Source organism: Metarhizium album (genome assembly GCF_000804445.1).
Source record: "Metarhizium album ARSEF 1941 chromosome Unknown scaffold_3, whole genome shotgun sequence".
In the NCBI taxonomy this organism is placed as follows: domain Eukaryota; kingdom Fungi; phylum Ascomycota; class Sordariomycetes; order Hypocreales; family Clavicipitaceae; genus Metarhizium; species Metarhizium album.
The window spans coordinates 845879-866016 of NW_024467577.1; the positions used below are offsets into that span (position 1 = coordinate 845879).

General features: G+C 54.1%; 6 protein-coding genes across 6 annotated transcripts; 3 read left to right on the top strand and 3 right to left on the bottom strand.

Annotated features, from left to right (window-relative positions):
• Positions 1-39: 39 nt before the first annotated feature.
• On the top strand, positions 40-3652 carry MAM_02023 (PH domain protein; the record flags this gene model as incomplete). Its single annotated transcript, XM_040820822.1, has 6 exons — positions 40-430; positions 583-740; positions 832-1836; positions 1925-3097; positions 3159-3302; positions 3371-3652. 6 exons carry the CDS (start codon positions 40-42, stop codon positions 3650-3652), a joined length of 3153 nt encoding a protein of 1050 aa, XP_040681165.1.
• A 1900-nt stretch (positions 3653-5552) lies between these two features.
• Positions 5553-9260, top strand: MAM_02024 (Serine/threonine-protein kinase domain protein; the record flags this gene model as incomplete). Its single annotated transcript, XM_040820823.1, has 3 exons — positions 5553-5577; positions 5652-6682; positions 6738-9260. 3 exons carry the CDS (start codon positions 5553-5555, stop codon positions 9258-9260), a joined length of 3579 nt encoding a protein of 1192 aa, XP_040681166.1.
• A 554-nt stretch (positions 9261-9814) lies between these two features.
• MAM_02025 (uncharacterized protein) lies at positions 9815-12815 on the bottom strand (the record flags this gene model as incomplete). The annotated part of the gene is made up of 2 exons (XM_040820824.1): positions 9815-11359; positions 11412-12815. The coding sequence occupies 2 exons, from the start codon at positions 12813-12815 to the stop codon at positions 9815-9817; spliced, it is 2949 nt and encodes a 982-aa protein (XP_040681167.1).
• Positions 12816-13317: 502 nt separating this feature from the next.
• On the bottom strand, positions 13318-15858 carry MAM_02026 (oligosaccharyl transferase STT3 subunit; the record flags this gene model as incomplete). Its single annotated transcript, XM_040820825.1, has 4 exons — positions 13318-13588; positions 13663-14812; positions 14872-15546; positions 15732-15858. 4 exons carry the CDS (start codon positions 15856-15858, stop codon positions 13318-13320), a joined length of 2223 nt encoding a protein of 740 aa, XP_040681168.1.
• Positions 15859-16610: 752 nt separating this feature from the next.
• Positions 16611-17120, bottom strand: MAM_02027 (ATPase, F0 complex, subunit E, mitochondrial; the record flags this gene model as incomplete). Its single annotated transcript, XM_040820826.1, has 3 exons — positions 16611-16684; positions 16770-16959; positions 17100-17120. The coding sequence occupies 3 exons, from the start codon at positions 17118-17120 to the stop codon at positions 16611-16613; spliced, it is 285 nt and encodes a 94-aa protein (XP_040681169.1).
• An 849-nt stretch (positions 17121-17969) lies between these two features.
• On the top strand, positions 17970-20113 carry MAM_02028 (cytoplasmic dynein 1 intermediate chain 2; the record flags this gene model as incomplete). The annotated part of the gene is made up of 2 exons (XM_040820827.1): positions 17970-18089; positions 18155-20113. 2 exons carry the CDS (start codon positions 17970-17972, stop codon positions 20111-20113), a joined length of 2079 nt encoding a protein of 692 aa, XP_040681170.1.
• Positions 20114-20138: the final 25 nt, after the last annotated feature.

Genomic DNA, 20138 nt, shown 5'->3' on the forward strand with positions numbered 1-20138 from the left:
CGCGTCCTTCGACGTCGCCTCGCAACAGTTCTCTCTTTCATGTCCCATTTCTCCGCCGGCGCAAAGACTCCATCGTCGTCACCATCCCCCCCAAACGAACTCGCCGTGGGCCTCAAGAAGAAACAGCACCACGTCTCCGACCCTTTCCCCCAACTGCATCGCGACATCGACGCTGTGCGCCGACCTGCCACGCCGCCATCACGACCGGACTATGGAACGCCGCTAGACACCTCTCCCAGCAACACGCCTCCTCGACGTCAGCGCAGTTCATCGCGACCACTGTCCATGGTCCAGACCTATCAGCCGCCCCTCATGGACATCAACGAAGACACTATTCCCGAGCTCCAGCCCATCTTCACTCTGCTCAACAGCCACTCCAACAAGTTGTACCAAGAAGGATACTTTCTCAAACTCGACGATCAAAATACACGTACGTCATCGCGCCGTCGCTTTCCTCCTCCCTCGTCCCGGCAGACCCCATGCCCATCCCGATGCTCTTCCCCTAGTAGCCATGCTCTCCGGCACGAATGGACTGCCTTGGCGCAGACAAGGAATCGTTTGACTAACCAACTTGTCGCACAGAGGGCAAGGCGAATGCGGACCGAACATGGACCGAGTGCTTCGCACAGCTTGTCGGCACGGTCTTGTCGTTGTGGGATGCGGCGGAACTCGATGCGGCGGGCGAGGACGGTGAGGTCTTGCCCAAGTTTATCAATCTCACGGATGCTTCAATCAAGATGGTACGTACATTGGTCTTTGGTTGTGGGAATCCCCAGGTTTCAAATTCACGTGACACCCAACTTTGTTCTAACATGGTATGCACCTTTGCAGATCGAATCACTCCCGACTCGTTCCAACGATGAGCAGCCTCTGCAAAACATTTTGAGCATATCCACTGCTGGCAGAAATAGGTATCTTCTCCACTTCAACTCACACCACTCTCTGGTTCAATGGACGGCAGGCATCCGACTTGCCATATTCGAGCACTCGACGTTGCAAGAGGCTTACACCGGCGCCTTGATCGCGGGCAAGGGAAAGTCACTCAACAACATCAACGTCATCATGGAGAGATCGCGGATGAAGTCGGAGCAGTGGGTCAGGGTACGTTTCGGTGCCGGTGTGCCGTGGCGTCGCTGCTGGTGTGTTGTATCCCCTCCCGACGAGAAGGAATACCAGAAGCAGCAGAAGGAACTCAAGAAGAGGTCTGCCTATGACCGGTCCCACGTCCCCGTTCTCAAGGGAGACATCAAGTTCTATGACTCGAGAAAGGACGGGAAGAAACAGAAAAAGGCTCAGCCAATTGCCACCATTACCGATGCGTACTCGGCCTACGCGATTTATCCCCAGGCAAAATCCTTGATTGACGCTTCGACATTGCTCAAGGTCGAAGGTCGCGTTACTGTCCACTCTGATCCTCCCTCATCCACCGAAGGCTTCATCTTCATCATGCCCGAGGTTCATCCCGCCGTCAGCGGTTTCGAAATGCTGCTGCGCTTCTTATTCCCCACCTGGGACTCGTTTGGTCTGTATGGCCGACCCGGTAGACTGGTTGCAAGTGTCCTTGACCCGCGGTCACTCATGTTCGCCATGCCCAAACACAAACGCTACGGATATCTTGAGGTCCTCGACGTGTCGACGCTCATTCTTGACGAGGGCAGCACGGCCTGGTCAGAACGAGAGTGGCGTAAGCGACTCAAAGACGCTACCGGCACCCGAATGAATGCTTTGGATGATGGTTCCAGATCTCATTCTCGTAGCGCGAGTCGTTCCAGTACAAGGCACAGCTCTGGCAGTGGAGGCAGGCCCAAGGTTGGGTTTGCTGATGATGGCAACGTGGTATGCCGCCTTGACTCTCACATGCCGCCGTTAACGCGCATTGCTACTTCTGCCGCACCCGTTCTTTCATACTAACATGGTCGAGCAGCTGCCGCCTGGTCGTGAGCCCAGCCATATGCGTAACATGTCAGATCCAAACCTTGGTGCTACACAGCGACGTGATGCCAGAGTTGGTGGCTCACCACCACGGCACCAACTTCCTCTCCGTGGAGGTCCTCCTGATCAAATGATGCCCCAGCCCGGCAGCTCTGATGAGGAACCAGGTGCATCTCCGCCGCCTCCCATGTATAATCTGGAAGCTATGAGAAGCCTTCAGACTCCTGAGCCAGTTTCACGTCCTCCAGCCTTCAACCATGGACCGCAAGCTAGACCCACAAGCAAGGCGTATCAATCTCCTGAGCTTCGAAGGGCGAATAGTCGGCTCTCAAGCTCGACGCTTGCCCAAATGGCCAAGGCTGGTGGTATGGCGACCAATGCGCAAGGCGGCCGTCCACCAGCCCGCAACAGAGATGGTGACGACGGTGCGTCTCACGAACCCGCAGTCTACACACAAGACCTCTCACTAGGAAGTCGGACTAATAATTGTAACCTTGATGAAGGCCCATATTCAGGAAGCCAGGAACAATCGCCCGCGACGAATATGTCAGCTCCAGCTCTTCCAACTGTCGACATTCCACCAAACCCACACGCCAGAGGCCCCATGGGGCCTCCAAGTCCCTACGGCCAGAATCCCAATTCACGTCCTGGCACCTCCGACGGGCGTCGATCGCCATATCCCCCAGGATCGGGCCCGCCACGGCCAGCGAAGGCTCCGCAGCAAGGCGTCCGACCAGACCAAACTCGCTCTCCTCCCGGACCTCCGGGGCCACCGGGACCTTATGGTCGTGGACGACCCCCTCCAGGTCAAGGACCAGCAAACGGACCTCCTGGCCAGTATGGTCATTATCGACCGGGACCAGGTGGACCACCGCCGCCGCCGCATGGCGGCCCCGGCGGGCTTCCCCATCGAAAACCGGCGCCGCGACAGACCGACAGCATCACCCCCGATCACATCATTGACCACTACACCTCTGACCCCCCGTACCGTGGCCCTGCGCCCGGGTACGGCTCAGGGCCAGTCCCACCACCTCACAACCAGGGCCCTGGACCTTACGGCCCCAATGGGAACCGCGACGGAGATCGACCTCGTGCCGGTGTCATGAAGACTGTAGGAGGTGCGGAACCCCCATTGCAGAAGAATTCAGGATTCAATATCCCAGAGGTAAATTTTGGCCCAACAATCAATTATGCCTCGTCCGCGATACCGCGAAAGCAAGTCCCAGGACCTGCTGGACCTGTTATGCGTGCTCAGCCGCAAGGTCACCATGCCTCGGAGCCGAACTCGAATGCCCAAGGACCTCGCCCAGGTCACGGGAGACAGGAAGCCATGGACTCCGGCCAAAGAACTATGGCTTGGCAGCCCGTGGGTACCTATAAAACATCGGGACCAGGGTCGGGACAAAACTCGGGAACAACAGCGCTGACACCAGAACAGTACGTCCAACATCGAGCCGCAGCAAACTCGCCGCACTATGGCGGCAACCTCGGAGTAGGAGGTCCCGGATCAATGGGTCCCAGGACTCCCAGCCCTCAGCCGCCGTATCCCGGCGGCGCCGGGCGCGGAGGCAGTGGCCGGGCCCCCCCCGAATATGGAGGTCCTCCTGGAAGCTACCACTCTCGACCTCTCGGCCCTCCGTCGTCCGGCATTCCTCCCCAGGGACAATACAGCCAGGGCCAAGTTCCTCATCCTGCTCCATATCAAGGTCGAGCTTTTTAAGTTGGGTACTGTTGCCGACCTAATCAATGAAAGAGATACCGAATAACGAATGTTGCATGGAGAAGGTCGCTGAGCTTCTGTCGCTTGGTGGTGACTACCGTGTCCAGCGTGTTACATAAAATTCATGGCCAACGCGAAATGCGCCATTGGAAGCATAGCACAAGACGGGCGTTTTTTTTTTTTTTTTTTTGTAGCATCGGCAACGATGCGAACTAGTGCGCTGGGAAAAAGCGCATTTACTCGTCTGACCTGTGTATAGGGATCGACACGGTCTTTTTCTTGTCTCTATAATTTTACCCTTCCCCGTCTATTCTTTGAGGCATAGAGCTTTGATTGGAGTTGTTGACGGGATTTCTAGACTGACATGGCCAGACGAGAGTCGCCTGGGCAGGGGAGGGAATCGTGGTGTATTAACAGAGCCCGGACCGTCCAAATCGCAGATTTGGAGGACCAAAGCTGGCACTCATCAGGCATTTTATCTCATCTTTTACAGGACCTAGTTGGAGTAGATGTTGACCCGGGGAGGATGTTTTCCGGATACGGAGTAAATTTTAAAATTCCCAAAAAAAAACTCGCCTCTTTTCTTTTTCACACATAATCGGGAGTAAACGTGGTTGTGACAACTTGCAGTTGGCTGAAGACGATGTTCGCCAAGGGCATGTGTGTTCCGCGCTCTCCATGGGAGAAGAAGATGTGGCTACTCCGCACAGCTAATGCTTTCTCTGTCGGCGAATAATGCTGGGTTGGGTTGTAGAGTAGGGAGAAGAGAAAAGCCCCGTCGCACTTCAGAGCGTACTGGCGTGACGGACGTACAACTTGGCATTGGGAATTCGGATACCTAGCTGTCTGTCTGTGACGACGACGAGGGAACTGAATGAAGCGTGAGCACTGAGCACGTGGATTGGCCACGAAGAACTGGTGACGGCGGGTGCGGGGCCGGAGGGCACATCGTGCGGATTGGTGGCTGGCGGGGGTGGGGTGGGGTGACCCCCGGTCCCGGGCGCGTTTGTTAGTTGGGGCCCTGGGATCTGGCTCTGGCTCTGGCTCTGGCTCTGGCTCAGGCTCAGGAGGAGGGATTTGAGACCGGAGGGCTCAATCGCCGCCAGGGTGCGAATGCGAGTTGGGATTGCGGCCGGGGCTGCAGGCTGGAGGTTTGAGGGCGCTGCAGGGGACTGGGAGTTTTGTCTTGGCCTTGGGGTTATTCTCCTTGAGCGTTTGGGGCGAGAGCTGCGAGGATGGTTGCCCTGGATCCATGGACGGGTATCGGTCCTCATGTGGCCACGTCCAGTCGCTCCTTCCACCGCACATCCCCCGCTGTGGAGTCCGTCGACTGGGGTGGTTGCCCTGGCGGACCAGTTGACCCCGCCAAGGAAAAAAAGGCAGCCATCCGAAGGGCCCTGCCAACTCTCGTTGGTATTTCGCAGCCTGCCTGTCATGTGTCGTCGACGCGTTGGTAACGTCCGGTCGGGTTTTGATGATCCCTGCTCTTGAACATTTTCCATGTATGTATGCATGCATATCGACTGCTCCGTACTGCGCGTTTTTTTTTGTTTTCTTTTCCTTCTTTTCGCTCTTCTTCAGGCCCGGCTGCGTCCTGTTCTCGCGACGAAAACCCAGGGCCTGGCCATGCAGAGCTCCGTCGTCATTCTCTTTCGCCACGACAAGCATACGCATTCCCTCCGCCTGTAGTTGCCGAGTCCTTGTTCCTCCAGCTGTTTGGGGTCCTCGGAAGCCTGCCCTACCGACTCGGCGTGGGCTTGACGTGACAGAGAGTTGACCTTGTCCGTCTTCACATCGCGTCGCCGGCGGCTGCGCGACCCTGCACAGCCCGATTTCCCACGGTCCCAACAAACATTGACGCTGTTTTTTTGCCGTTGGTCTCGAGTCGGGTCCCCTTCCAATGGATGGCTATGAGCCAACACAAGGTATGGTGGATGCGAGGCAGTTGGTGGCCCATGATTGGCCTCGGCTGACAGCTTGACTTGTTTCTTCCTTCCAGCGACTCAAGATGTCCTCGATCCGCGACGCATAGGGAAGCAGAACTCTGGCTTCTCCGACGATGACGTATCCGACATCATTTGCGTCTTGTACCCGCTCTCCAAGTCGGCACGGCAAGAGGTCAAGAGATTAGCTGGGGAAAACTCTCCGTACATCATCGGCAAGGACGAGGCGGACAGTGTTGAGCCCGATTATGAATTGGAGGATCACGCGAGCCGGTTCGAGTCCCGTCCGGCCAGCCACGGAGACCACGCCATCATCTTGAGGCTTTCGTCTCCCGTCAAGAACCCCTCTGCTGGATTCGCTTTTGGCAGAAACCGCGCCAGGTGCGATGTTGTCTTCACCAACGATCCGCTGCGCCGCATCAGCAACATCCATTTCCGCATCTACGTCAACGAGTATGGAAATGTCATGATTGAGGACCAGTCAACCAATGGCACCTGTGTTGACGGGCGGGTCCTCAAGCGCTGCACCGAGGACAGCTCAACATCAGCTAATAAGTGGGTGTTGGGCTCTGGAAATATGATCCGGATTGTCTTGCACAACGAGGCCCTAGACTTGCATTTCCGTGTTAGGATACCTGGTCGGCATGACCATTATGACCGGGCATTTATTATCAAGGTCAGCGAATACTTTGCCCGCCATGGCTTGCACCCTGCGAGCGGCAGAGTGCCCAGTATCCGTACCCATGCCAATGCCAACACCAACCCCGGGCCCGTTGATCTGTTCAAGGTGCCTGGCGGGCCGCAGGCAAACAGAGCAGCACTGGAGACGAGTCCGTCGCCTCACCTGTCACCAGGTAAGCGGAAGGACTCGCATGGTGCGGTACGCAATGAGTGGAAGGGCTCCGGGAAATACAACCGCATAGGCATGATTGGCAAGGGAGCTTTTGCAGTGGTGTACAAAGTGACGTCAAAATATGACGGACTACCTTATGCGGCAAAAGAGCTTGAGAAGCGTCTGTTTATCAAAAACGGCGTCCTTGATCAAAAGGTTGAGAACGAGATGAGGATTATGCAGCGGGTGAATCACGTAAGTCCACCGCCTCCTTCGTCTCGTGGGAATGAACTGACGGAAGACTTGTTAGCCCAATATTGTACGTTATATCGAGAATTTTGACTGGGAGGACCGCCTCCTGATAATCATCATGGAGTATCTGCCTCACGGTGACCTCGGCAAGACCATTTCTGAGGACGGCGCGTTTACCGTCGAGATGACACAAACCATGTCCAGGCAACTACTCAGTGCCCTGGGCTATTTACATGCCAACAGTATTACGCATCGGGATGTTAAACCAGACAATATCCTCATCCAGTCGATGGATCCCCTGGTGGTCAAGCTGACCGACTTTGGGTTATCCAAAATGGTTGACACAGCAGAGACCTTCTTGCGCACGTTTTGCGGAACGCTCCTGTATTGTGCACCCGAAGTGTACACAGAGTATGCCGAGTATGATGATAATGGAGTCCGAAACCGAGGCAAGAAAATGCGCCGTGTGCCCGGACAAAGATATAACCATGCCGTGGACATCTGGTCGCTTGGAGGTGTCCTGTTTTACGTGCTGACTGGCACACCACCTTATCCCGTCAAATCCGGCATCAGCTACTCAGAGTTACTGCACAAGATTATGACAACAGATTTGGACACCATTCCCCTCCAGAGATTTTCAGTATCCGAGTCTGGCATCGATTTCATCCGGCGAATGCTCCAAAGGCGACCCGAGAGTCGCGCAACTATACTCGAGCTCGAAAGTCATCCCTGGCTTTGTGGCTTCGGCTCCGCAATACAGGCTTCTCAGTCGTATGACGAGATCACGGATGATGAAGAGTATCCTTCCCAGCTCGAAAAGCTAGTTGCGTATGACGATGACAGAGTGAGCGACTCAATGAGCGATATCTCAGACAAGGAAAATAGCTACATGGAACATGGCGCACAGCAACCACGTTTGTTTGGGGAGGTTGGTGTATCTGCCATCGGGTCCTCTGGTGTCATTCCTGAAAATTACCTCAATCTGCCTGCCGAGAACAGCACGGATGCGAGGGATATTCTGGGCTCCCACGAGGACGAAGCCTATGATTCAGGAGACTCGGACACAATCAAGGGAAGGACTCAACATGCATATCAACATGACGCCATATCGATATACCCTAACCAGTCTGCGGACCAGCTCCAAAGCCTGGTAGAAGATGTAGCGTCGCAGAAACTTGGAGGCAATACGTCAGCCGCTCCGGAACGGAGCGAGTCACAACGGCTGTCCTTTTCTGTGGACCCCAACTCGAGTAAGAGAAAGCCACCATTACCTGGTACCGGCGAGGAACATGACGAGAACACGCCTCCGGGGGAGCCCATAATAAAGAGATTGAAGTCGGAAGAAAGCTATGAGGATCCGCCTCCCGAAATCCTCGAGGAGTACAGACTTCTGGCCAAGATGCCACAAGTAACGAGACTTGACTCTGGTAGGCAAATAGACTATCCTGTGAGCAAGATGGTGTGGTGGCAACAAGACAAGAAGACGTGGCATTTGCAGTATCCCGAAATGACACAGCGCCAGCACGATGCCTTCAGACGAGCAGCAAGGGATAGAGGCGAGGAGTTTGGCCCTGGCAAGACGCCGCTCTGGGATTTGGCAGTGAAATATTTTGCTCCCAGCCCTAGACCCGGACCAGGGGGCAGAAGCGGCCGCTCAACGGCCTCCGCGCCCGCTGGGCTGAGGCGAGACGATGGCAGGATGACTGAAGACAGGCTGGACCTCCCGTCAACAGCTCCATCAATCCAATCGTCTCCAATGCCCGATACCTGCCCTCCTGACACGAAGATTGTTGTGCCAGTCCAAGAGGGCCTCTCAACCAGCAGGGCGATCGCATTGGTGGACACTGACGCCTCTTCTCGTGTCCAAGGGATCACATTCCCCATCACCGACTCGTTCGTCTCGTTTGGCAGGGGACCAGAAAATACTCAAAGTTTCAAGGACAAACAAGAACCACGAGTACCAAAGTATGCCTTCAAAATCATGCTGTGGAAAGATGGCTTCGATGCGTCAAAACATTGCCCAACAGGAGATCAGCCGTGGTGCAAGGAAGCCTCGCAAGAAGATGCGCACCATCACTTTTGGATATCCACAAAGGCCACTCTAGGCATCAAGATCAACGGGTACAACTTGCCGTCGTCGGATCCCAGAAACCCAAGCGGTCCGTCCAAATACTGGGCCAAGCTTCACAACGGCGACTCTCTCATGATTTGGGGCGGACAGGACCCCAGGAACCAAACGAAACTCACGTTCGGGTGCTTCTGGGGAGGATCCTCGGCTGCGCGGCCGCCAGATGGGCGACAGTTGGAGCTGGCCAGTCCCCAGATAGCAGCCAAGCTAGATGCCGTGTGCCAAAGGACCGAGAAGCGAGTCCGGGACGCGGCGGAGCGGAAGCGCAAGTCTGACGAGGCCAGTGCGGACATTTCCGAGCGGGCGCGGCAGGTGGGACGAGAGCGGGAGCGCAGTCGACTGTTTGAGCAGAAGCGTCTGGCGGCCGTTGAGTTTTGGGCCGCGAGACAAGCTCTTTCGCGGAGGGGTTCCCCTGCCACCGGGCCGGCTGGTGCCTCGACGAGAATGTATTAGGTGGGCGACGACGATAGGACCTGTGTGTGGCCTGGTGGTGCTGAGAAGGGACCCGACGAGGGCGTCGGCGCGGCCATTGCTTTCATTTCATGCTCAGTGTCATCTCACCTTTGTTGGAGCTGGGCCATGTATGGCGAATCGTTTCTTGTTTTTCCGGCCATTTGTTCTCTTTTTCTTTACGTAGGGTCACATGGATATATGCAAAGATGTGGTAATGAAGTCGCTTTATGGATAAAGGCAAAACCGGTTTATAGAAGTTTAACACTGAATACAAGCAGTCTAGGGCAACAACTTGGCGTCTTAGCTGGATGCTGAATGTCAAGAACCTCTCCCCTGCCCGGGTCTTTCACTAACGCTCCAACTCGACGTGTAAAGAATCCCGCCAAATTACGAATCACCTCCACGCTGTATGTGTGCAAATGCCAGGCTACCGAAACAATTCGTGGTTTATACATTCGACAGAAGCAACTTGATCCCCCACCTTACATTTGGCGGCGCTGTGAGCTAAGCATCCAACAGATCTGATAAAATACACCGCCGACCAGGACTTGTGATCACTGCGCAGTCGCGCTCATGGGCCCGGCGGCTTGCAAAGACGATACAGTAGAGTTCAAAGCGATACTTTCTGCTGAGCAATCACCATCTTCGGAATCTGGGTCGCCCGATGACTCGTCGTTTGGAATGTGAAACTCTAAGAGACTGGTTGGATGGCTGTTCGGGGCAAGGAGGTAGAGATACTGACCGAGTAGCTTTGTTGGCTGGACAGGTGAGGAAGACGGCGAGACTGGCTCCTCAATGATGGGTTCCGGTACATGGCCGTCAAAGGGGCCGTCGCCAGGTCTTTGATTATTCTGAGTATTCCGCCCCCTGTTGCTCCTCCAGTCCCAAGTGTCGCAAAAGTCGCTGTTGGCGGCATTGCGGAATGGCCGAGCTCGGGGCTTGTAGTATGGATTGTCGGTAGATCGGGAGTAATCTGTGAATACTGAGCGGGCGTATGCTGTTTCGTTGGGGGTGTGCGAATTGAACTTGTTTGGGGGCTTGCCGGCGTTTGAACCGGACAAGGAAGGGCTGCTTGGGTTTCTGTGGCCGGCTGGCATGTCCTCTTGTGCGTTTGGGCTTCGAATTCCTGACCGACTACAACGTGCCTGGTCGTGTTGATCCATAGTGAAGTGAGGCTGTTTTGGGCTGTAGCCTGGCCCAAAAGCCCCTCGGGAACTTCGAAATGCGGGCGGATCAGGCTGTTTGGTACGATTTCCAGTCCTATCTTCTTGCTTGTTACTGATTGTTGAGTAATGGGACCATTCACCGTTGCCAAGCGGCGACTTTCGCCTCGGACCCTGGCCGGGACCATCTTCACCCTCCTTGTTGCTCTTGCCGAAGACGCCCGTTGGGAACCTGGAAGGTTCACAAAAGGAGTCTGGCCGAGGGAAATCTTGTCGATTATGCCGGGGATCCTCTGTTATCTTCTCACGATGTTGTCCGCGGTTGTCAAGGTGATGGTATCGCAGGGTTCTCTCACTCGAGGAATTGGTGGATTGTAAAGGAGCAGCACGTTCGTATATGAAATCCGGACTCCAATTCTGTCCCTCCGTCCCGGAACTTCTTCTTTTGCTCCCCTGACACTCCTTATTTTTCTGGCGTTCCTCCGAAAAGCCCCCATTATTTGAACTTTCGACGGTGCTTCCGTAGTTTGAGAGAGACATCCTCTGTTCAGAAACAGAGTCTTCTTCCTCAACATACGGAGCATGATATCCTCCCTGGTTCAGTGAGTCACGGGGTTTCTTTTGGTACTCTTTGAAATTTTTCGCCACTTCTCTCTGTGCACGACGCTGGGCCGAGCCTAGTCTACGTCCGGGATAAAAGGGCGACGACTCAGCAGGGCTGACTGGAACCGATGAAGTGTTTTCAGCTGATACATGGTCGAGGCGAAGCCTCGCTTCATTTCTTGACCTCGATGTTTTGGCGCCGAATTCCTCGATCGGTAAGTCTGAATCGCAATGTGACGGCAAGCCATCTCTGAATAAGCCAGGCAAGTTGGAGGAGCCCGTATCTGCAATACTACAGCCCTGCTCTGGTGGGCTGATCGAGTGTGCTGTCGTCTGCCAAAATGTGAGACGGATTATCCGCTGGTACATTTGGACTTCGACTTACAGATTCGAGAACTGACATCTCGTTCAATTCCTCGTTCACCCTTACTTCGGCAGTACAGTTTCCGCAGTAGTTGGGGAGAAGCGCATGCCCCGGTTTGGGTTTGTACTTCTTCTGGAAAGCCTTCGACCGAACCTTTCCGCAACCAAAGCAAAAATGATACTTTTCAATCCGTCCTTTTTTAAGTAATTTTTCTCGACAAAATGAGCAAAAATTCAAGACAGGTTTATGCCAGGTGCCAATGGGGTGTTTTTCATGAAACTTTTGGGATCGAACGCTGCCACAGCCGGAACACAAATGGTGACGTATGGTACGGGATGGACTTTTCTCCCTCAAATGGGCAATAGAAAAGGTTCGATCTCTGCAGTCATGATGTTCAGAAGGAATGTAGGACTCTACTGCGGCTTCATCGTAGATTGAGGCTGGGGCCACATTCTCCTTGTCCACAAGTGGTTCTCTAGACTTCAATGTCTCAGCAGGTGTTTTTGCCTTATCCAATGAGGTCTGCTTCATGCCGTTTGACTTGCGTGCCACCATTGAGTCCAAAAGACTATTGAGCTGGTTCTGGGCACTTTGATAGTCGTTGTGAAGCTGCGAATCTGTAGGCTGTTTCAGAAGCTCTCGGTGAAGACGGTCCAACAGTAGTTGAAGCCTCTGAAGATTCTGGAAATTAGAACCTATAGAAAAGGATGTTGATGCTCGATTCCACTCCGAAGTTTGAGTTTCTTGGGGATATTTCCCCGAGTGGACAAGATAGGCTGGTGCATAATGCGGTAGGAAAGTCGGAATGGGTTGCAGCATATATGGAAATGTCGATCGAGATGTATCGTTGGCTACATGGCGTTGAATGTTTGAACTGAACAAGCCGGGGGAAGGGACTGTTTCCTGACTCTTTTGCAACACATTCGCCGTCGAAAAACGTGCCGAAGGAGATACTGAAGCAGAACTAGATTCTTCGTCTCTGCGTATCGAGCTGGCAGAAGGCCGCTTACAAGTCCTAGTCTTGTTTTTGAGCTCGCTGGAACACTTGGTCTTCTTGGACAAAGTGCTCCGTTGAGATTTTGCAGATGAACTTCGGCTGTGGGTGTGCTGTCTCTTCTTAGACATCGACTTGCGGATCGACGTGGCTGAATGCCTCAGTTTCAGGTCATCGGATCTCCTAGTGGTGTCGTGTATGGATGGTTGGTCGGAGCTATCATCGGACTGTTCATTCTGATCATCATCACCATCATCATCGTTCTTCGTGGCATCAGAGCCCGAGTCGTAGCGAGGTGAGTGCTTTCGCCTGGTCGTTTCAGAGGCACGCTTGAGATCCCTCCGCGAAGGTAGCCCAAACACGGCTGATAATAGATCAATCTCTGGCTCAGCCGAGGCCGATGCGTACCACCGCTTCCACCTATGACCCATTATGACAGGCCAGAGAGGGACTGGGTGCAGCAGTACCAGTGCTACGGCGCTGGTGACTGTAGAGCGAGGGGAAAGTGCTGCAAATTGTCATGGCTGTAGAGAAGACGAGAGGACGCCCCCAGACATAGGAGTGAAGGCGGCGTGAATTTAGAAAGGAATAAGACATGAACGCAGCAGGCAGAGAAGAAATTGCGCCAGACGGTGGACTTTTCAGTTGCACCAGGCCGGCAGCTGCCACAGACGGCTGCAGCTGCCAGCTCTGCAGCGTCCAGCCGAGTCACTGACGAGTCGACTCGCCAGACGCCTGTCGACCGCTGGGCACGCAGTTAAGAGTACGTACCTGACGAATACTGTCGCCTCGTCATTTTTCTAAATTCTCCTCGATTCATACAGTGATATACATTACACATGCCATACGTGCCTCAGACGTACATGACCATTCAATTTTCAAATTTACTGTTTCCCCTATTCCCAAACGCTCTAGATAGTGGTATCGAGCAACTCACTCTACCCGCAGGGCACGGGCGCCTCTCCTCTTGCTGGCCTTCTTCTTCTTCTGTCCCTTTTCAAATGCCGCAACAGCGGCGTGCTCTCGTCCAAAATTGTCAAGATCCTTGACCTTGTAGATTCGGATGATCCAGTTTTCACTGGTGAAAGCCTCCTCCAGAGTGTTCAGTACTGGGCCGTGGTCAGGGAGACGCACACCACGAACGCGGTCAGCGGCTTGGCCGGGAGGGAACAAAGAGTGGTAGTTATAGTACGACATTTTGTACCTGGTTTCCACCTGTTAGCGAGGCCCATCTCGTGTGTGTGTGTGTGTGTGTGTGTCATCTGTGTTGGAACTCACATCAAGCTGTTCTTCATCGTCTCAGTCGCCTCTCCGTCGACGCGATACTCGCCACGGGCCGTAAAGAAATCACGTTCCTTGACCTCATCGGGCCAGATGCCCTCAGCGATACGGACCATCCAGAGAAATTTGTTGATATCATCACCAGAGTAACCCAGGAGGGCACCAAAGACGACAAGAACATAGTCGACCTCGTGCTGTCGCATGATGGGATAGCTGACTTCTTCTCTCGAGCTCATGGCCTTGCCGACAGTGGCGATGTGGGTATTATTCCAGGTGTTGTTGTCAACCAATGTTGGTCGATCAGCCATACCACCAATCTGGTAGCCGTAGTCCCACCAAGACATAATTTTGGCATCCTTTTTGGTGTTCTGTCGCAGCCACTGGTACGCCTCTCGGTAATCATCAATAATATGCTGGCTACCATCTGGCAGCCGGCTTGCCAGGACAACCGAGGGAGAGGAATAGGCGTTGGAGGTGACCCAGGTGCAGTGCATAACAAACATGAGAAGATACACAATGACAGAGGCAACGACGACAATCTTGGAGGATGAATGGAAGATGCCAATGATTGGCTTCCCGCTCCCCCTGAGACCAGCCGATGGCTTCGGTGATTTCTTGGAGGCCGCCTCGGTGGCACTTGCTACTTCCTCGGGGCTAGGAGACTTGGCTGAGATATAGGTGTCGAGCAGGCTCGACAAAGCAATGGCGGCAGCAACACAGACAATAGGAGTCAAAGTCAGCATGAGTCGAACCATGACACCCGCGAAGTAGCTGCCAAACAATGCGTAAACGACAACAAAGACGTGCTCATCGCGGAGGTCCTGGAAGCACATGTAGACACCTGCGGGGAAGAGCCAGATGAGGAAATTGAGATCGAAGAAGAAAGCGGGCCAGGCGGTAGGCTGATGCTCGGATACGGAAGCAATGATGGGGATATGGATTTTAGCATAGCCGGTGTCCCAAAGGGAATAGAAGCGACCATTCCACGGCGCGATATAGCCCAAGGAGGTAAGACCAACGAGAGCAATCAAGCCAACGCCAAAAGTGGCGATGAGGATGGTGACAAGAAAAGTCTGGAACTGGCGGCTAGGAATAGCGGATCGGACATATTCAATGAACGCGATCAACTGGAGGAAGCCAAAGATGCCTAGTCAAAAATCAGTATGCAGTCTAAAGGGACAATCGCTTTCGTGTTGACGTTCATACCTAGCGCGGGCATGTGCTCACTGGTTTTCACTGGCAGAAAACCAACAAAGGGAATCTGCATACTAGCGATGGTTCCCAGAGCATACCATGTGGTGTAACTGACGTAAAGCCGAGTGCTGTAGCGGCCCATACAGATGAGAACGAAGGCATGGAGGGGCAAAAGACAGGTGATGAAGGCGTAACCACCCCATGATGCCACCATGTAGCCGTAAAAGAGAGCGCACAGCGCACCCCAGAGCATAGAGCCCAGCTTCAGTGCCTTGATCCACAGGTAGAAGGTAAAGACGAGAAGGAAAATGGCGATGGCCTCGTTGTCGTAACTTCCGGCAACGGATCGCGAGATGTACCCTGGGGCTATGCCCATGAACACGGCAGCAAGAAGACCAGCAGATGGAGATATTGTCATCTCATTGGTGAGGAGGTATGCCGCGTAGGCAGTAAGACCTGAGCAAGCAGGAGCAAGCAGGACACAAATGTTACGAATATCGACGGGAATGGCCAGCGCCTTCAGGGCGTGGTAGATGACGCCGCTGGTAACCATGAGACCTGGATACAGAGTACCCCCGGTGACACGGCCCAGAGGATGCCATGTTCGGTCATCGAACCAATCCCAAAATTTATAGAATCCGTTGGCAACGAGATACTTGGTCGCTCGGAAGTTGAACCAGGGGTCGACTAGATTCAGTCAGTACCAGACAACGGCTACGGTTTGACTGGGGACGAGGGAGGTGACCGACATTCGTGAATAATACTTTCAAATCCTAGTTTGAACATGTTAGTTATCAGCACGACAGGCATTGAAGAGGTTGGCTCGCCGAGAGACTCCAGAGCAGTTGCTTCTCAGTTTGGACGGGACTTACGAATCACAGAGAACAATCGACTTGAGATGGCGGCGCCGGCAATGAACAGAAGGATAACGACCCTCAAGAGTGTCCTTGTGCTTTTTTTATTGACACCATCAAGGCGTGATGGGGCTGCGGTCGTCATGTTGGCGACGACTACTGGCGATTGTTGCCCTGTAAGGTTGATGGGAGAGAACTCTAGTCTTGATGCGACCACGACCACTTGCCATAAGGACAGTTTGGAGCTTCTGGCACGTCGTGCATGAGGCGTAAATATGTGGGGCCACCGCCAGCATCCAAGCTGCTTGGGTGCTTCCCATTGGTCTCCATAATTTTTCCCGCCACGACACATCGTCAAACCAACGGATGAGTAGTTAGTTACTCCGTAGCATTTCACGCATTCGACGAGAAGCCCAATCGATATCGCAATGCCCTGGTATGCAGTTCATTGCCGCCGTGGCCTCACGAGTACGATTTGCGGTGGCTGGCTGAGGATCGGCGGGTTTGCGCACGAGCTGGGCAAGATGGCTTTTTCATTCGAATTCTTAACAGTGTCATGTCGATCCTGACTGCTCTTATGCACTTCAACCTTGGCAGCCGTCGCCGAATTCCAAGCAGATGCAGGCGATTGTTGTAAGGAACCGTTTCGATGTTGCCGTCTAAATTGTGCATATTTTTACACCTGTACACTTAGGTAAACAGGAACGCAAGGAAACCTCTATGCAGTAGCGTCTCGCGTAACCTCCATCATACAGCGACTCTGCCATAATTTGGACCCTCTAGAGGCATTGACAGTCTATCAGCCCTTTACCAGGCGCAGATTTGTCCTTCCTCCCGATCCATTTTATTACCAGCTATCCATCTCCCCGGTCAAATCTGTCTTCCCCTTAAATCCGTTTAAGGGCTCTCCTTGGACGCTTTCAGCAACAGCTTCTCGAGATCGAACTTGGGGTCATTGACATCCGTGACAACTGTGCATGGAGGTTAATCTTCTACTCGGTACGCATGCGGTTTTTTGAGACTTGGGAGAGGAGCCCCAGGGCGATGACTGCGTACCATCATCCTTGGAAGAGGAAGCGGGAGCCGGATTGTTCTTCTTGGCGTACTCGGCCTTGGCCTGATCTATCAATTTCTGCTTGCTCTCCCACTCGTGCTTGGCATGCTCGGCTCGTTGTGTCGCGGTAATCGTTCTCTGGTGAGAAAACCCGTAGAAGACGCCCGCGGCGAGCGCGGACCACCGGAGGACCTATTGTGAATCCAATCAGCATCCCGCCATCTTTCTCATTGAAATTTGTCGTCCCAATTGCATGTCGCTGGTGTTGCCAGACGATGGCTGGACGGCCATGGGCGGCTGCACAATAGGAGACGACAGGGCGGGAAACGAACGTTGACGCCAGTCGAGGCCATTGGGAATGACGGTCGCAAGATGCGCAACAGATGCGAGAAGCGATCCGGAAGAGAGGACGTAACTCGAGGGCTGACAATGGGTGTCAATGGGGCCCTGTCGTGGAGGTTCGAGGAAACGAGGCGTTGGCGGCAAGGTGAAGAAGATTTGCAGTTGCTCCAGATGTCGGGAAAAGTCGCAGTTTTGCCGGACTTGCGGCAATGGCCCGCCACGGTCCAGGCCAGAGGCTACAGGCTACAGGCTACAGGCTACAGGCTACAGGCTACAGGGGAGCTCAACGGCACATGCATCGCCCGTGGCCAGGATGGCCAGGCCCACGCGCGACATTGACGGCCGAAGAGGCTGGGTCTATCACGTGAAGCGTGAGTTCGGCGCGGCTTGCAGCCAGCAACAGCGAGCCCCAGGTGTCAGCACTTGAGCACTCGAGCCCGACACAGGGCCGTGTTCTGGTGCCAGGCGCCTGGCGTCTTGGCGCTACTAGCGTTCGCACCCGGTGTACGGAGTAACGTTAGTTACTAGTACGGTTCGTTACGGAGCACAATGCCCTGAGTGCCAGGCACAGGGGTTGCGTAGCCGCTGACTCGTCCATGGACTTCGTTGTCAGGTTCTTGATGCGACACCCTCTTCGGACCGCGAATCGTCAGCGACTGGCGTGGTAGATTCTCAGACGTATACACTTTGGTCCTTCACTGCCCTTATTTATTCCTGCCATCCCTCTGGACTGATTCGAAGCGTCACTACCACCCGAGCGGCTTCTTCTTGTCCCCTTTTCACCTTCCTGCTTCGCTGCCCGACTCCCTGAGCGCTCTCCTGATTTGCCTGTCCCGCAATGGGCCGGTCAAGCAATCAAGATGCAGCAACGTCGAGATGAAATCCTTGCGAAAAAGGCCAAGCTTGCGGAACTCAAGCGACAGAGAGAAATTCGAGCCAGCCAGGCCAGTGCTGGCCGCCAAAATCTAGGCGGCGGTGACGTTCGTCTACCCCCATCTTCTGCGTACTCTTTTGCGCCATGCAACTAACAGGAAGCCATCTTCAGTTAATATCGCCGACGCCGAGTAGAGCAGACAACCGCCGTGAAATCGAATATCTCATCAACAGCCTAGTTGGCGAAAGCCGGCCCGGTTCGACAACAACGGGAGGCGCCGCATCTCCTGGTGGCCCTCGTGCAAGCCGACCAAACAGTGTCCTCAGTGCAGGAGAACTTAGCAACGAGGCATCCGAGTCCGCAGCAGCTTCAGTTGCCGCTCCTCCTCCGCCACAACTCAGCACAGCACCTCTGACGACAGTGTACGAGTGCCCACCATCTCCCGTCAAGGAGGTCTTTTCCTACAGCAAAGGCGTTCAGACTTCAGACGAATGGCCCTCGCCGGCAAGAAACCGGGCGCAGTCAACCGTATCAGACAGCGATGATTTGACGACGGGGACCACCAACTCGCCAAATAAGAGGCAGAGCAGAAGAGAAAGGGACAGGGAGGAGCAATTGCGTCAAAAGATTCGCGAGGAAGTAGAGGCCGAGCTACGAGCAGCGAAAGAGTCCCTCGCAGACGGTACTAGCACAGCGCCCCCAGCGGCGTCCGCCAACTATCCATCAAGAGAGTTGACTGCAGAGGAGTTGGAAGCTGTTACGCGGTCTGAGGCATTTGTTGACTTCCTCGAACAATCTACCAAGGTTATCGAACGAGCCATTGACCACGAAACCTACGATATTTTGACAGACTACGCCTTGCAGGGCAAGGATCAGGATGACGACGACGAAGAAAGCGGAAACAGTGGTGGCCGTGGCTCCCATCGGATAAAGGAAGTGGTTCAGTTCTTTGATGATCGATGGTCCAAAAAGCGCATGATTAGCGGCATCGATTTCTCTCCGAAATTTAGTGAGCTCCTGCTCGCGTCGTATACCAAAAATCCCACGGCGCCTCACGAACCTGACGGCATCGTCCAAGTTTGGAACACGCACATGCATAACCGTCCCGAGTACGTTTTTACCGCACAGTCTGACATTCTCACCGCGAAATTCTCTCCCTATCACCCAAACTTGATTATTGGCGGATCCTACAGCGGACAAGTACTTCTCTGGGATACGAGAGCGAAAGCTGCTCCCGTGCAGAAGACCCCGCTAACTGGATACGGCCACGCGCATCCTATTTACTCTGTCGATATTGTCGGGACCCAGAATGCGAACAATATCATTTCCTGCTCAACGGACGGCGTGGTCTGTGGGTGGAGTATGGATGTTTTTGCGCAGCCGCAAGAGCTCCTGGAACTGAAAAATCCTAGCCAGGCCAAAGTGGCTGTAGAGGATGTCAGCCCAACATGCGTTTCTTTCCCTCAGACAGACCCTACGTTTTTCTTGGTTGGAAGCGAAGAAGGCACAATCTTTCCATGCCACAGATACGACCGGGCTGGCGCAAAGGCTGGGGTGGACAAGAAAATTAGCTACAAGGGCCACACAGCCCCCGTCATGTCTGTTGATTTCCATCCATCACGTGGCCCTATTGACTTGGGCGACTTGATTATTTCATCCTCGCTTGACTGGAGCGTGAAGCTCTGGAAGGTTCGCGCGCCGGCGGCCACTTCTACAGTTGGGGCGGGGGATGGCAGTGTTGCACCACTCATCGATTTTGTTCGGGAAGATGTTGTATATGATGCCCGATGGTCGCCAGTGAAGCCAAGCGTCTTTGCTCTGGTTGATGGTGCTGGGTGGTTAGAACTCTGGGACATTGCCGTCGAAACCGAAGAGCCCACTTCACGAATCTCGCCCAGTCAGCGCCAAGACGGAAGAACGATGCTCTCCAAGAGCCTGAACAAGCTGGCATGGGAGCCAAATGATGGCAAGAGGCTGGCCACCGGCGGAATAGATGGTTCACTGACCGTTTTTGAGGTAGGTAGCGGCTTTGGTGGCAAGGAAGGATTGAAGAGTGAGGAATGGACCAGTGTCAAAAAGTTGGTTAATCGAGTCGAAGCAGTTGGCTTGAATGGGGCTTTCATAGTGTAAACAGGCATGCAGAGTGGGAAGTGTT